The 16,440-nt window shown below is 36.3% G+C and overlaps 1 protein-coding gene across 1 annotated transcript; it reads right to left on the bottom strand.

Annotated features, from left to right (window-relative positions):
* Nucleotides 1-7,303: 7,303 nt before the first annotated feature.
* Nucleotides 7,304-14,015, bottom strand: LOC143919931 (protein disulfide-isomerase A3-like). The gene is made up of 9 exons (XM_077442531.1): nt 13,642-14,015; nt 10,446-10,654; nt 10,149-10,377; nt 9,956-10,072; nt 9,747-9,879; nt 8,259-8,422; nt 7,951-8,182; nt 7,735-7,869; nt 7,304-7,654 (listed from the first exon to the last, which is right to left on the bottom strand). Exons 1-9 carry the CDS (start codon nt 13,797-13,799, stop codon nt 7,550-7,552), a joined length of 1,482 nt encoding a protein of 493 aa, XP_077298657.1. The 5' UTR covers nt 13,800-14,015; the 3' UTR covers nt 7,304-7,549.
* Between the last annotated feature and the right edge of the window lie 2,425 nt (nt 14,016-16,440).

Genomic DNA, 16,440 nt, shown 5'->3' with positions numbered 1-16,440 from the left:
GAAATCTAAAAATATGTATTGAAGATTTTTATTCAAGAAAACTAATAATTTTAATCAATATTTTTACCCTTAACATCAAAATATAGTAAAACAGTTATTTAAATAAAAGGTTAACAATTAAAAGCTGACTTTTTAACTTAATGTGCATATTATCTTCTGAAAAGTATGAAGAGAAGCTGTACAAATGAACTTTTAAAAGTTAAAGATTAAAAATAGACATAATTTAATGATATCTAAACTAATTCAGAAAACAATTCCAATTAGTTGTACATTAGTTTGAATTGAATCAGTGGCGTAACTAGAAAAATTTGTCCCGCAAGAAAAATTTACCAAATGCCCCCCCCCCCCCCCCATTTTTTTTAATGAAATAAATAAACTTACTAATTTTAAATGTCCTTCTTAGCCTACATATATGTATGTAAATTCGAAAATTATACAATCACATATTTTAAAGACATTTTATAAACTTATTCATAATAATATTTCAAGTTCGCAGAACAAGTAGATTTTTTTATACATACTTCTAACTGTTTTCAATTGAAAAAAAATTCAATTAACACGCAGGATACCGTGCGCACAAATTTGTGCGTTTGAAAAACTTCCTCTGGCTACCGTGCGCACAAATTTGTGCGTTGCGTCACTCCTACTTCATATAAAGAAAAAACACGTTGAACCTCGTATTTCTTGTAATTTATTCATATCGGGGCTTAGTAAAAGATGTCGTTGGTGATATTTAACTAAAATAATTTAAAAATAGTCGATACTGAAAAATCCAGAAGGTTAGAAACTGGACTATAGCAAATGTACCAAATATTTCTTTAAATTTACAAAATATTTCTTTGGTTATGCCGAAGATGTCTCAAATTTTATTTTATTTAACTAAAGCGTATAGGAGGCTTGTAAAAATAATAGAACAGATCGTCATCGACCTTTTCAGAGGTTCGAAACCAGCGAAAGCTCACATATGTTCACATATGCATAACAGATTTTTTTTCTATTGACATATTTACTAATTCGTAGAAAAGATATAGGTAGAAAAAAATAAGGGTGCTATATTTTCAGAAAGGTCGAGATCATTTCAGTCCTTTTCTGACCGTGACGAGGAAACGTTTATCGATAAATATACGCGTTATTTTTTAGATTTCGTGTTCTATTTGATATCTTTGACTATTTTGATTTTCGATGCTTTTTGGATTCTATTTTTTGGATTTTGTGTTTTTGTGAAACTCTTTTGGATTATATTGTGAAATTTCGTGTTTTCTGTTGTGTTATTGTTATAAATGGATTTTGTGTTTTTGTGACTATTTTATAAAACTCTGATTTTATTGTGAAATTTCGTGTTTTCTGTTTTGTGTTATCGTTATAAAATGGCTGAGAGAGAAGATTCATTTTTTGACGAGACTTTCGAAGACCAACTTTCTCAACCTCCTAGCGAAGGTGAAGAAGACATCGATGAGGCTTATGTCCAAGAAAGTGGAGATTCTGAGTCAGAAACTTCAGAACCACGTGTCAACCAGTCAGAATCTGAAAATTCTTCAGAAGAAGGTATCCCTGATGTGACATTGGATTGGTCCGAATTTGATCCTCCTAGAAATCTCAACAGCTTTGAAGGACTACCAGGATTGAACATTTTTCCTGATAATCCATCTAACGTGGGAGACGTGACTTCACTCTTCATTGGAGATGATTTATTTGGTATTATAGCCGAGGAGACAAACCGATATTATGCCAAAAATAATATCAAATATCCAACTTCCACACACTCGCGAAAATGGAGAGATGTTCTCGTTCCCGAGCTAAAAAAATGGTTCGGATTAGTTCTGATAATGGCTATTGTCAGAAAAAATTCCATCAGCGACTATTGGAGCACCAATCCTCTTATCGAAACTCCATATTTTCGAAAGACGATGAGCAGAAATAGATTTCAGCAGATTTTAAGGTATCTCCACTTTTCTGACAATGAGAAGATTCCGACCGGCAGTCCAAATCGCCTAATTAAAATTCAAAACATAATAGACTACTTCACGAAAAAGTTTCAAGAGACGTACACACCGACGCAAAACCTGTCTTTGGACGAAGGCATGATACCGTGGAGGGGGCGCCTCAAATGCAAGGTGTATAACCCTATGAAGATCGTTAAGTACGGGATTCTAAATAGGATGATATGTGAAGCAAAAAGTGGCTATATTTGTAATTTCAAATTGTATTCGGGTGTAGGTACTTCTTTGAATAACACTATCACCGATTTGTTATCTCCGTACTTAAATAAATGGTACAATGTCTACGCTGATAATTATTACAATAGCGTTAATTTAGCTACCAATTTATTGGGAGCTAAAACAAGAATATGCGGAACTATTAGAAAAAATCGTGGCTTACCGCAAATTTTGAAAAACGCCCGCTTACAAATTCATGAATCAATACATCGAAGAAAGGGGGATATATTGATTCAAATTTGGAAGACAAACAAAAAACGAGACGTCAGAATTATTTCAACCATCCATCAGGCGCAAATTGTAGAAACTGGCAAAATCGACAGGAAAACAAATCAACCCATCAAGAAGCCAATCAGCATCATGGACTATAATAAATTTATGGGTGGAGTCGATCTCGCGGATCAGTACCTATCGTACAACCCCGTTTCACGGAAAACCATCAAGTGGACGAAGAAAGCCGCAATGTATCTGATGCATTGCGGAATTTTGAACGCTTATCATATCCACAAAAAGTTGAATGGGACGAATTGGAAATTCCAAGAGTTTATGCTGAAAGTCGCAGAGGCATGGCTTCAGAGTAACATTTCCAATACACCAGGTACATCAGACACACATTCCAATATACCTTCAACTTCTGTCATGACGAGGACTCCCAGCATTGATCCGAACGAAAGACTACGTGGTTTCATAAAAGATCATGAATTAGTGAAAATAACTAATGAAAAAACGAATAAATTAGTGAGACGTAATTGTCGAGTGTGTGCAAAACTAAAAATTCGTAAACTGAGTGCTTTTATGTGTAAACAATGTAAAATTCCACTACATGTTGGAAAGTGTTATCAAGACTACCATACAAAAAAAAAATATTAGATATAAAATTTCATTAGTGTACGAATTTCATATTGTGTTTAAATAACGTGTGTGTGTGTAAATAATAAAAATATACATAAAGTGAGTTTATCGATAATATATTATAATATAAAGGAAACTTTTAAATAAATATTGTGTAAATATCTACCAATCAATCAAATGTGAATATCTACATAAGGGGTGCAGTTTGCTGGGTGAGTGCTTTTTTTGTGTTTTTAGTTGAATAAATATGTTTGATTTTTTTTATATTCATGTTCTGAAGAAAATATCACCATTGTTTACTATGTGCCCTTTTATATTTCTTCGGTAATTTATTGCCTACACTTGACTCCTGGTTACTAACCACTGCACTAGGTAATAAACACATTTTGGGGGGACCTTTTTTTTTTCTCACATCTGTTTTATGTTCCTCTTAGATTTTGCCGATGTCCTAAAATTCTCTCACTGATATTGTTATTTATGACGAAAGAGGATTAACCTTGTTGGATGTCGGCAATTCCAAAGCGCATATGGAATTGCATCTGACTGCATTGTATTTATAGGTTTCAAATAACGACATTTGTTGTTTTTGTTACACAAAGGTTCACTGCTGCTAGATTTTTTTTGTTTATTTATAAAATATGTATATTTGCCATATTTATACACATTTTAATTATTTATTTTATTAGTACGCGACTCACAGTTTGACTTTTACTGATTTTACAATTACGAAATTTTAAGATAGTCCATACGAAACTGCATTTCAAATTTCACTTTTATACGTTTACTGGTAAAAGAGATATGACATTTTAAACAGTTACAGTTTTATGCAAAGATTAGCGCAAATTCTCCCCGCCGCACGCCTGTTTCTTTAGCAATAGCCCGTGGTATCCTATGTGTTAAGACTTTGTTTTTATTTATTTTTTATATACATACATATATATATTAATATTTGGAGATCGCATGTACCGCATACCCCTACGTCACAGTAGTTACGCCACTGAATTGAATTGAACTATTCGGAAAATCAGTATCTCAAGTTGTAAATTTGAATGCATTTAATTACTAGATATGCAAGAAGACTTATACCAAGCATTGTCAATTCAATTTCTGTGGAATCTAATTTTAATTGAAGTCAAGATGTTAATTTTGAAATAGCATATAAAGTCAAGAATGCGTGTTATATTTTTACCAATGATTTTTGAGTCTTGATCGCCTTTGGTGTGTTTCTCCTTAGTTTTATTATGCTTTACAGGTGTCATTTCATAATCTTCAGTTTGAGACGAGTCGCGCTCTTTGCGTTTAGATTTCTTTTTCGATTTAGCTTTTCGCTTCACAGAGAGTTCTGAGGACTCGTCTGTATTTTCGATATTTGAATCGGCGATCTTCCCGACAAGCAACTCATCGTCAGAGACATTCAAAGGTTTCAACGCTTGTTTGATGCTAAATTTCCTGTCAGAATCGATGTTAACTTTTGAATTGGAAATCGAAGGCGATGACAAGTTAGACTCAACATCCAAACCCCGCTTCTGCTTTCTAGTTTTGCGTCTGTGAACCCCTGGAAGACCTCCGTTTTTGGAAGCGTCTCGAATCATCTCTTGAATGTCTGAACTGCTAGATATTTTCTGTATGTCGCAAGACGTGTTTTCATCGTCGTCGATTATTTCCAATTCTTGTCTTTCGACGAATGCTTGCACTGGAGCTTTGGTTTCGTCTATCTCAAAAGCGTTGTTGACGAATGATTTCGGTTTTAGATTGTGTATGGTGCCAACCACTATATCGTCTGATGTGTTATCATCGTCGAACAACTGACGCTGGGACGAGTACATACTTTGATTCCTACAATGCACAGGTAACCAGGATTCTTTTGTGTACTGTATTAAGAATTAATTTAAATATCAATGGATTACCCTTGAGGTGATGATACTTTCCTGATGATATTCATTTTTATTCACATTGAAAACAGCTGCTACAATACTAGCGTTTGTTGTGTATGTTCGATAGTTACTATGGATACATTGCAATGGTGTGTTGTGACTTTAGAAATACAGAATTTCTATCTCTTATGTTTATAACATGCTTCCTCCTCCTTCACCAAATTCCTTCTTTTTTATTTTAATTTTTAATTATACTTATAGAAATCGATCCTAGGAGTCAGTTAAAGATAATGAGTATTTTTTTTTATTTTTTATTATACAACATCAATTAATCAAGCACATTCGTCTAACAGATTGCTCCAAAGCGACGAGTGTGCTAAAAAGATTAAGAAAGGACAAAAGGAAAAAAGTACATGAAAAGATAAATAAATAAAATATTACATAGAAAAAAAAATTCTTAATAAATTCATAATTAAATAAACTAAGTCAACCTTTCTAAATGGTCGCGACTTCCGTAACTTGGGAAGTGGTGCAGAGAATGAAGAGAGATGTGACAAATGTCAATAGCACCATCCAGTGAATTTACGAAACGGAGAATGGGAGAATAACTAAAAGCCACAGTTCTAGCCAGGAGTGTGAAAAAGGGGACGATGGCGGGTCCATATCACACTCTCCGGAGCATGAAGGTCCAACTCAGTCAGGATAGACGGACAGGAGATATAGCCTCTAAATATGGAAAACAAGAACTTGATGAGGGCAACACTCCTCCTGTGGTCAAGAGAAGTGTAGCCGACCATACCCATGACGAATTGTGAAGGAAATAAATATGGGTAAATCCCGTATTGCTCCTTATAAAGCAGTCGGAGAAAGCGTCTTTGGATAAGTTCAAGTTTCATAGATAGAGATTTATAAAAGTACTATAGGCATTTGGGGGGGAGTAGACCCCCCCCCTTAGAATTGAACGGGACTATCCATGTTGTTTAATGTGTTATTATGAATTTGAATTAAAATACTAAACCAACAAAAATAGAATATTGAATATTTTTAGGACAATGTTAGGTATATTGTTACGTCGATTTTTCCAAGGATAAGAAATGTTAACTTCCAAATATATTTTGTTTTGTTGTTTGCCTTACATTGAAAGATATTTGAAAAACTCGTTTATCCTTTAAAATTATTTTACTAATAATTTTATTGATAAAAATATATTAATAAAAAAATGATTAAAAGAAATAGTTAAAATTCGGGTCTACCTCACGGCACCGAAAGTGAAAAGGTCGAAAAAGCACAATATCGGAAGGCAAAGATCGAAAATCGAAAGATCAAAAAAAATAATATATGAGTGGCATGCGTTGAAATTATCTCTCTTTTGGTCATACAGCCTTGTTTAATGTGCGCGCGCAGGATACGTGAGGAAAAGCCTGTTCCTCATGTTCCTGTTGTATCTTGCTCGCGCAAATTAAGTGAGGATGTACGGGGGGGAGAGACTTTTACCGCACGCCACTGATATATACGAGTATACTAACCGTTTTTCATATGTATGCATGATAAACGAATATTTTCAACTTTTTCACGGTCACCCTTAAAATTCATATAGATACTCATTTTTTACTTTAATACACCCCCCCCCCGAAAAAGTAATTCCTAAATGAATCCAAGACTCTTTAGTAATACATGCAAAAAAAAATTCAAGCATGCCTAGCCATCCCTGCAGCACCCAGTCCCAAAAATCACCCCCTGGATCATTTTCGGTGATATTTTGTCTTTGTATTGATATAAGCTTGACAGTGATGGATAACGGCTAATCCCATGTTTAAAAAGGTTCGGTGATTACTAGTCAAATGTGAACCGGTCACAGGACAACTGGTCGCTCTAGATCGGTCACTCGTGATCACCCTTCACGCTAAAACTGGTTTTCTCGGCATGCTACTCATATATATTATATATAAATAGTACCGTTTACCATGCACCCTTTTTTTATCTTTCGACTTAAGATCTTTCGATTTTCGATCTTTGCCTTCCGATATTTGCGTTTTCGGGCTTTTCACTTTCGGTCCCGTGAGGTAGACCCATATATATGTATATGTAGGGTTGGAATTGAACGAAAGGTTGATGTATGGGGATGAAAAGAGGTAGAGATGTAACGGTTAGTCGCAATTGGACCTGTGCTCCGCGCGGTTGGTCGCTAAGCCTCCGCACGTATCGTCTAATAAACAGCATGACTAAAAACGCACGTGTTTGGTCTTCACCTCAACCGCCACATCCCAACCGTGGTCCTGAACAGCGTCATCTGTCAGGATTCTCTACCACATATATGTATATTATATAGAAGATATACTCAATAGAGAAAAACAAATGTTTTGTAAAAAAATGATTTATTTCAAAAGAAAAAAAATAAATTGAAAAGTGTTGCACCTTTACGAGACACGCGTAACAAAATAACACAGTATTTATGGAATTGACAACCTTCTTAATTACGACTATTTTTTTTTTTGATTTCTAAAAGTGTTCCTTAAAATTACCGTACAAACAGATTCTATTCACACATGTATTTTAAGCTGGTAAATGTTACCAGGAGATACAAAATAAATGCACTGCCTTCACACTTTACAGTTCAGTCTTCTTGGGACTACCCTTCCTGTCGTAACCCTTGAGTTCGTCTGTGGCCTGCTTGGCGATGTACTTGACAAAGTCGTCTACCTCTCGACCACCCTACAACCAAATATCAACGAATTAAAACCGGCACATAAATACATACATACAACGAATAGCAATACGGATTGATTAAGCACTTCATATGTGATGGGATTCTTCTTATCGTCCTTGGACGCCCAGTAGATAGTGGGGAATCCGTGAACCTTGAACGGTGGTGGTACATCATTGCTCGACGCGTCCATTTTCACAATGGCGATATCTTCATCTTTCATCTGAAACGTAATCAGCAATAATGTAATCAAACTCTTACAATTAAATTACAGATATATACAAAAATGTAACTTCACACCGACCTTTTCACCGAGCTCGTCGTAGATTGGGGTGAGTTTCTTGCAATGTCCGCACCACGGTGCGTAGAATTCAATCAAGGTGTCTTTGCCGTTCTTGGTGACGATTTCTTCGAAGTTTTTGCCGACAGCTACTTTGACGGGGGCGTCGTTGGATTCAGGAATGGGCTCGGATTTGACGTACGAATCGAGGTCTCCGTTTTTCAACTGAGAGAGGAAGTCTTGGAAGTTTTCGACGCTGTTAAATATAAACGTGTCGTAAATATCAACGTTTAAAGTTAAATGTGTGTGTGTGTATTATGTGGAATATAAACCTGAATTCTTTCTCCATGATGAACTTTTGATCTACGTCATTGTAAGCGCAGACAACTGGTTTGTCTCCCTTGACATAATCTAATCCGAATTCGTTGAGTTCGTGGGTGAAGTCATCCTTAGAGCTGATGGCGAATGTAAATTCATCGGAATACTCTTTAGCAACCTAAAAAAAAACATATTTTTGTAGGATCTGTTTGGCAGGAGACAAAACGACACGTTGAGCAGTTTAAAACATTGTTTAATAGACGGAGCGCCGCAACGGTCTGTCGTTCGACGCGTTACGTTTACAAGATGACAACTTAACCATTCTTAAACTCACGCATGCCAACCTAATCATTCATAGATACAGTCTTCCAGGTCAGAAAACTAAATCCCACATTAAAGAAAAAATACAGTTTAATATATAATACTTGGACGGATGAGTTTTTTCAAAGTATTGACTTGAAAAATCACTTTGGCATATTCAAAATAATGGATTTATCCAATTTCATCAAAATCTTTATATACAAAATGAGATTTACAATTATACATGAATTGCTCGTTTCATATTGTAAGACAAGTGTTGTGCCCGTTGATATTTCAACGGTTGGTTTTGGAAAAGGAACTGATACATGAATTAAAATAAGTCATCTAATATATAATTTCGAAAGAGACTTTGTAAGGTTTAAATTTTAGTTGGGAGCATTGAAAAAAATGTTTCTATGACGACGATATCGATATCGTTGAATATAATTTTTTTTCAATTCAAATAAATTTTATATAACATCAAATGAATTTTATTGGAAATATTAGATTAGCCATGTTTAAGCTGTTTATATTACAAATACCGAGCGAAGCCGTGTGAAAATAACAAACAACAACAATTGCCATCATAATCGTAGTTGTAACTGAAGTTGGAACCAAAGCTGCAACCGGAGTCGGAACTATAGTAAGAACTGAGGTCACATCTGAAGTCGGAATTGAAGACGCAACCAAAGTCGGAATCATAGTAGAAACCGAAGTCATGAATTAAGTCGGAACTGACATCACAACCGAAGTCGGAGCCAAAGTTAGAACAAAAGTCAGAACTATAGTAGGAACCAAGTCAAAACCGATGTCAGAACCAATGTCGAAACCAAAGTCGCAACCGAACTCGGAACCAATGTCAAAACCAAAGTTGAAACTGAAGTCACAATTGAAGTCGGAATCGTAATAGGAACCACAACTGAATCGTAGTAGGAACCAAAGTCACAACTGAATCGTAGGAAGAACCAAAGTCTCAACTGAAATCGGAAACGAAGTCAGAACCGTAATAGGAACCAAAGTCAGAACCGTAATAGGAGCCAAAGTTAGACCCGATGTTGAAACCGTAGTCAGAATTGGACTCAAAATCAATATAATAATAATTGAAATCTCCATAATTGTCGATGCACTCGCCACATACTTACAAACATACATCCTTCCGTTTTTGTATATATTATTTTGAAGCAAAAAAATACTATACAAACTTTAAGAATCCTGTTTCTCCAATAGTTGGTGCCTTTGGGGTTTTTAACATAATCAACACTGTAGAATGCGATGACGAGAGGCTTTTTGAAGTCCGGAGCGGAGTCACGCGTGCGATATCCGACCAATCCGTGGCTAAAATAACAATTTTACACAATGAAAGCGTGTACTATTTAGCACATACAGACACACTGCATGAAATCCAGCTTACAAATTTTGAGTGATGAACTTGTTGATATCAATTGAGTCATCGCTGCCGGAATAAACGACCTTATCGTCTTCGAATTTATTCGACATCAGTTTGGGACGGAACAAAACAATTCCATTGCTGTGAAGAGAAGCACATTATATTTTCAACAACATTCATACATGTTATAACATTCAATGTGCCGACGTATACTAACGTTTGGTCGCCGGCTTTGAGCACTTCAGGCAACGAAGAGTGAGCGAATCGAACCTTCTCCCGCAGCTTATCGGCCAGTTTAAGGAACGAACCCTTCAAGTCGGTCTCCTTTTCGAAGAATCCAACGACGGCGACCTCATCCTTGGCGATGAAGTCTTCGAAATCCTTCAGCGACTTCAAATCCTTTGAACTGGGTCCGACTTGAGCTCGCATGTACTTCACAATACCACCTGTAAAAATAATCAATTAATACAATCGGGAATGGACGCGAGATACAAAAGTTCTGGACGATTCTTACTGGCTTCGCGGGGGCCTCCGTAGTCTTGAGAGACTTCACCGTTGCGGAAGATCTTCAGCGTCGGATATCCGGACACGGAGTACTTTCCGCAGGTATCCTTGCCGCCTTCGGTACAATCGACCTTTGCTAAAGCGATGGGTGGGTCATTGGCTTTGAGAAGTTCTGCCGCTTTAGCATATTCCGGTTTCAAACGTTTGCAATGTCCACACCTGCAAAGCGAATACGATATTTTTGTCATATAATATACATACATATGATAGTGTAATTAATTCTGATTAGTTATGTAGGTGTTGGTGAAGATATTGTGCCGTCTGTTGTGTGTGTGATTAGGTTGTGAATGTATTATTATCATTGTTTGTTATCAGCGGAGTGAAAAAATTAAAGCTTACATATGTATGCGAGTGATTTTAGTGCAGTCGTGGCTGTAAAATGTAACAATACATTCGCATAATTATCGCGACGATTAAATTTTATAACTTTAAATGTAAAAAGTTATTTATAGTATAGAAATGAGGCTTTACATTTAATGGTTTCCGTGACTGCCTTAATGTAGATGTTTTTAATTAAAATGTATGTATATAGTAGATGTTTAACCGTTTGCCTACGGCTGTCTTTCATAGAGTTTCTGAACTTTGCACAGGATTTTGAGGCTTATATGCGCCTATTTCAACTGTTTTAAGGTTCAAAATTGGTTGAATATATTACTGAGAGTTGAATGCCATCTATTTAATTTGCTTAAAATGAATATATACCAGTCAAAATTCGTTTTTTGTGGAACCATACTGAAACCTCAATTATGTGACGTCACGTCTTCATACAATTGAGACGATACATCTCAATTGTATGAAGAACGATTATTTGACAATTAAGCCAAAACTACGAGATATATTATGTATTTTATTGTTTAAAATTATACTTTGTGTTAATTAACATATCTGGTTACTTGAGTAAATATTAAAATCTATCTACGGTCAGATCAAATTAAACAACTGATGAGATCAAGCCTAAACGCTGCTTTCAACTTGGCACAGGACCAGGAGGAGTAGAGGCAGATCGTTCATCAGATTCCAAATGATAGAAATTACCCCAACTCCATATATGTATATAAAGGCGAGCGAAAGGAAGTATTTTATAAGATGGTCAGATCAAATTAAAGAACTGACAGGATGGTTATTTAATGTTGCTTTTAACTTGGCACAAGACTGTGAGGAATGGAGAACGATCGTCCACCGGATTACAGACGATAGAAATGACTACAACACTCAGCATTCAGCAAACGAGAAAGAAGAAGAAGTGATAGTCAAGTTCATTTCAAAGAGCTTTTCTAAACATAAGCAAGTAGGAGTGCAGTTTTGTTCCATTGATTTTTGGTTAAAGTCGACATTTGTGTTTCAAACCACCACCAATTGTACATACGTAATAATACATACGTTGACTTATGAATATAATAAGGTCACATTAAACGTTTCATCAGCCTTAGAAGCAGGCCTGTTTAAGTAAGAAATATGAGAGTCTCTAGAACAGTAGAGGAAAGGTGAGCGAGAGGACAGTATTTTATAAGATAGTCAGATCAAATTAAAGAACTGATGGTTCCTTAATGCTGCTTTCAACTTCGCATAGGACTGCGAGGAGTAGACCGAATCCTAGATGTTAGAAATGACAATGGAGAAGAAATCTACTCCATTGTCTGCAATATGAAAGCAAAATACTGTTACGTACACCGCCGAGTAAGTGCAATCGGATTAGGCCGAGTAGCATCCCAGAGACTGTGTGACCATTATAATTGGTTTCAAGGATTATCTCCAGACTAAGTGCAAGTAGGCTAAACAATGGCCACCGAATTGGACGCTATTGATCCCTTTTCGGAAGTGACAGCGATAGCGTGGGACTGAGTGTCGTGGGAATACATATCCGGGTACATGCCTAAACAATAGGGAAGTAACTGGACGTCGAAGATGCCCTGAGCGACCTATCTGTTATAAGGCGGTACTTAGGCGAAATCAAGACATTTTGGACGGAGCATTGCCAGTGTGTGTATCTCCTTAATCACCAATAAATGCTGTGAAACGACTTTGGCCTTTTACTTGGATCCTCCATCCACCCCAACGCAACAATACTATGACTCGAGATCAACAGAGCGAAAACCAATATTATAATGGTGGATTCTTGAAGTTCATCAGAAAGTTATCAGACGACGGAGGGTGTGAGACTGAAATAAAAAGACGAATCGGAGTGGTGAAAGGTTCAATATTGAAATTTAGAACGACTCGTCTTAGAAAGTATGTCTGGTTTGAGCTAGAAAAAGGTGTAGATGCTGCATATGGTGGTTTAGAATCTCCTGAAGAGTTGAAGGTTGGCGAAAGATCATCATCTATCTGTCTCGGGCGTATGTTCAAGTTCTTTAGATACATTGTGAGGCATGAACAGGAAAATTACTCATTCTAGGCAGCAGAAGAAGACGAAGATTTCCAACTAGATGGAATGAGCAGGTCAGAACTGCTACTAGGATATTGCAGCCGAGTCACTTTGAGCTGTAGGCTGTCGGTGGATTGTATTATGGAAGTCAGAAGGCACGAGGAAAGCTTGAGGAAACGAAGAAAGTGATCAAAATTTTTTTTGATTATTTTTAGTACTGACTGTATAGAAAATTTACGATATTTTTATTTCAGTTTCTCAAAAAAATTATCACAGCTTAGTGCTTTTGGTTTTGGTATGGTTTAGTAAAAAAATACGATAAACTTATAAGCAGTTATCAAATGATACGGAAGTGCTTAATCTTCGATTATTCACTTAACTGAGTCAGCAAAAGATATTGAAATGCACACGATGCAAAAATGGAACGTACTTTAGAATAGAAGGAATGATGCGAATTTAGGTTATTTTTTTTAATTCCTATATAAAAAGTACATAAAATAATGAACATAAGTACATATATATATGTAGTTTAAAAATACAAAAAAAAATGTAATTCATTGTTTAATTGAATAATTTGAAGATTTGTACAGTTTATATTGATCAAAAGCAGATTGGTTTGAATAGTTGATCAGAACATGAGTTGTAGTGATGATGTACTCATATACATAGGTAGAGCTAACGGTAATTCGTTCTATTGATCAATTTGATTAGACTGTCCAAGGTGTTGAGTGAGTGAGTGAGTGTATCAGAATAGTTGAAGAGTGAAATAGTGGAATAGTACCAAGGTGCGTAGAACATGACTAGCGTGGTGTCGGTTTCCGTGACGCCAGAAGTGAAGTCGGCATCCGTCAGGTCGAGGACGTCTTCTTCGGTGGCCGCCACGACTGTCAGAGCCACGACGGCGGCCGTCGCCATCATCCACAGGAACGAGTGCTGCATCTTCAGCTGATGAACCGAGTGAAACGACTAGGAAACCGGAACGAGACGACTTTCCCCGGCAGCCTCACGCCGGCAAGTGACGGACGTGTCCCGCTGGCCAAACCCCATTGGCCGGACCCCCTCCACCGAACCCCCCCCAATAGTCGCAACACGTGGATTCACGGCCGGCTGCCCCGTATCTCCACTTTCGCCACGTCTGCAACCTCTCAATCTCTCCAATTATCTTTACCGCAAAGACTATTCTAAATACCGACGAGCAGTAGCGTGTTATCACTCTTCTCATTACAATTACAATCTCTTAGGGAAAATACAAAACTTACAAAAAAATAAAGCTATGAGAGGTAATTTGAATGTTGGTAGATTAAAAAGTATTACAAGTATGTTAGATGAATTGGGATGGTTGTGTATTAGTAATAGTTTAAAGCTAAATACATTATCGTTTGTTAGATCATGAGTTATTACCCGATTATTTTAAGGATTATAAAATAAGAAATGGAGATATTCATAATCATTACACTAGAAACAGGCGCGGCTCGTGCATAGGAACTGCGGCGCTGCAGCACCCCCAGAAAAAATCGCATTTGCAACTTGTATTTAGATATATTTGACATACTCATTAATAATGAATATGTATGTCAAATATCTAATCATTCTTATTTAAATTATATTATGGAGGATGAACGAATGAGACGACTGGCATGTTAATGCACGTGTTTATTATATGACAGCTAAAGGCAGAGTGAGTAGTGACTCTCCGAACCCAGCCGAGTTGGTTCCCACTCGCAGGAAGGCAACCAAACTCGACCATGTCGTATAAGCGAGCCGCCACAATATTCACAAGTTGTAAATGTATACAAATGTGATTTTTGTATTTTTTTCTGGGGGTGCTGCAGCGCCACAGTTCCTATGCACGAGCCGCGCCTGACTAGAAATAAGAATAATTTAGTTGTAAGTAGAATAAAAAAAAAAGAAAGACAGCTGAGGGTGTCTTTCGCAGGGGTGTGCTAATGTATAATGCCTTCCCTGAGTGCATCAGGTCTTCTAAGACCATGGATGCATTCTTCCAAGGAGCGAAGAGACACCTCTGTGAGGGACAGTACATATAAGTTAAATATAGAATTTTATATTTAAGTTATTAAGATGTATTTTTTTAAATTAGCTAATAGCTAAAATTATATATAAATAAATTACTTGTGCGACTTGTATAAGACTCGTTTTAAACTAGCCCCACCGATTACTTTTGAAAGTTTTGCAAGATATCTAAATAACGGTTCGATGATTATTGGTCACAAAGCGCTCGCCCAAAAGTCATTAAAATCTCTATAACGGAACATCTGGCAGCCGAAAAGTCCATCATACTAACGATAACTATCACACTAACACTCAAACTCGAGTGCCAAATATTCCGTATTAGCGATTTTTTTGGCAAAAATTGTCTTTTGGACGATCGTGATGTGACTAATAATCCAATTACCGAAATAACAAAAACCGTCATCTTGTAGGAAATCATAGGAATCAAATGGTAAACGAATTTTTGCGCAAATTTAGGTCGCGTGCACGATAATCGTTGCCACAAAAATCGCGAATGCGGAATATCTGGCACTCGAGTTCTCGTTGGTTCAATATTTCGCGTGGCTTAGATGGAGTTATTGGGTGCCAGATTTTCCGTGATTGAGATTTTAGTTACGTGCGAGAGATCACCTTTCGCGGAATAATCCGTTTACCAAATTATACATGTCGCAATTCAAGCATATCCAGAGACACGACCCTCAAAGCAACCTCGCCTTAATTAATCAAGGACGTTATTTGCCCCCCCCCCCCCTCCTTTCTTTGTTTTGATTATTGATATTTTTTGTAATATAATATAGGCGCCATTCTTCTATAACAGGCTTTTCTTCAATTAAGTGTTCGCAGCCTTCCGAAGAGATCATTGTTTTTAAGCCTCAGAACTATAGTAAAATGAACTGCATGCGACTATATTTCTGTAAAATTTACAGTACTCAAAAATACAAATACTCAAAAATATTAGTATTTAGAATAAGCCAGTAAATTAAATACTTGTTTGATTTTTTTCAAATAAAAAAAGCTTCTCTTTTTCAGTAACGTTAAAAAATCGAATTTTCATTGTAAAAAAGATCAAATTTGATTTTTAGCAATACTTTTCGGTGAGGATTGCGAGAAGGTTGCAATTTATTCCCTCACCAAGAAAATAATTAAGACAGGAAAATTAGTTTGAAAAACATGATGGTTAAATTGAAAAATTAATAATAAACTATTTACGTATTCTGTATAAACTGTACGACGTATTATTACAAAATAACCACAGTAAAACAATTAAAATAACCTCCATATATATTTTTGATTATTTAAATATACGTGCAGTGCTTTTTTTTAAGAAAGTTGAAAGATCGGGTTATTCCAACGACTAGAAAAATAATGTATTTTTTGCTGGTAAACCTGAGTCCATTAAGATGTTATGAATTTTTTACAAGGTTTTTTTATGTTTCATTAGCAAAAAATATTCAAGTTAAGGTCTGTTCATACCTATCCAGCACGACCCGTATCCTGCAGGTGTCATGCAAGTGCGGATAGTATTATTTGGTACATTATATGGACGTATTCATACTCTATTCGGGCATGC

The sequence above is a fragment of the Arctopsyche grandis genome, chromosome 1 (genome assembly GCF_051622035.1).
Source record: "Arctopsyche grandis isolate Sample6627 chromosome 1, ASM5162203v2, whole genome shotgun sequence".
NCBI lineage: Eukaryota > Metazoa > Arthropoda > Insecta > Trichoptera > Hydropsychidae > Arctopsyche > Arctopsyche grandis.
This window is presented reverse-complemented; position numbering and strand designations above follow the sequence as displayed.

Excerpts from the sequence above, each read along its gene's own strand:
- LOC143919931 (XM_077442531.1), bottom strand. The coding sequence starts at position 13,799 with ATGCAGCACTCGTTCCTGTGGATGATGGCGACGGCCGCCGTCGTGGCT. Across the intron at positions 9,880-9,955 it reads AAGTTCATCACTCAAAATTT|CCACGGATTGGTCGGATATC; the intron begins GTAAGCTGGATT and ends TTGTTATTTTAG. Across the intron at positions 7,655-7,734 it reads AGAATCCCATCACATATGAA|GGTGGTCGAGAGGTAGACGA; the intron begins GTGCTTAATCAA and ends ATTTGGTTGTAG.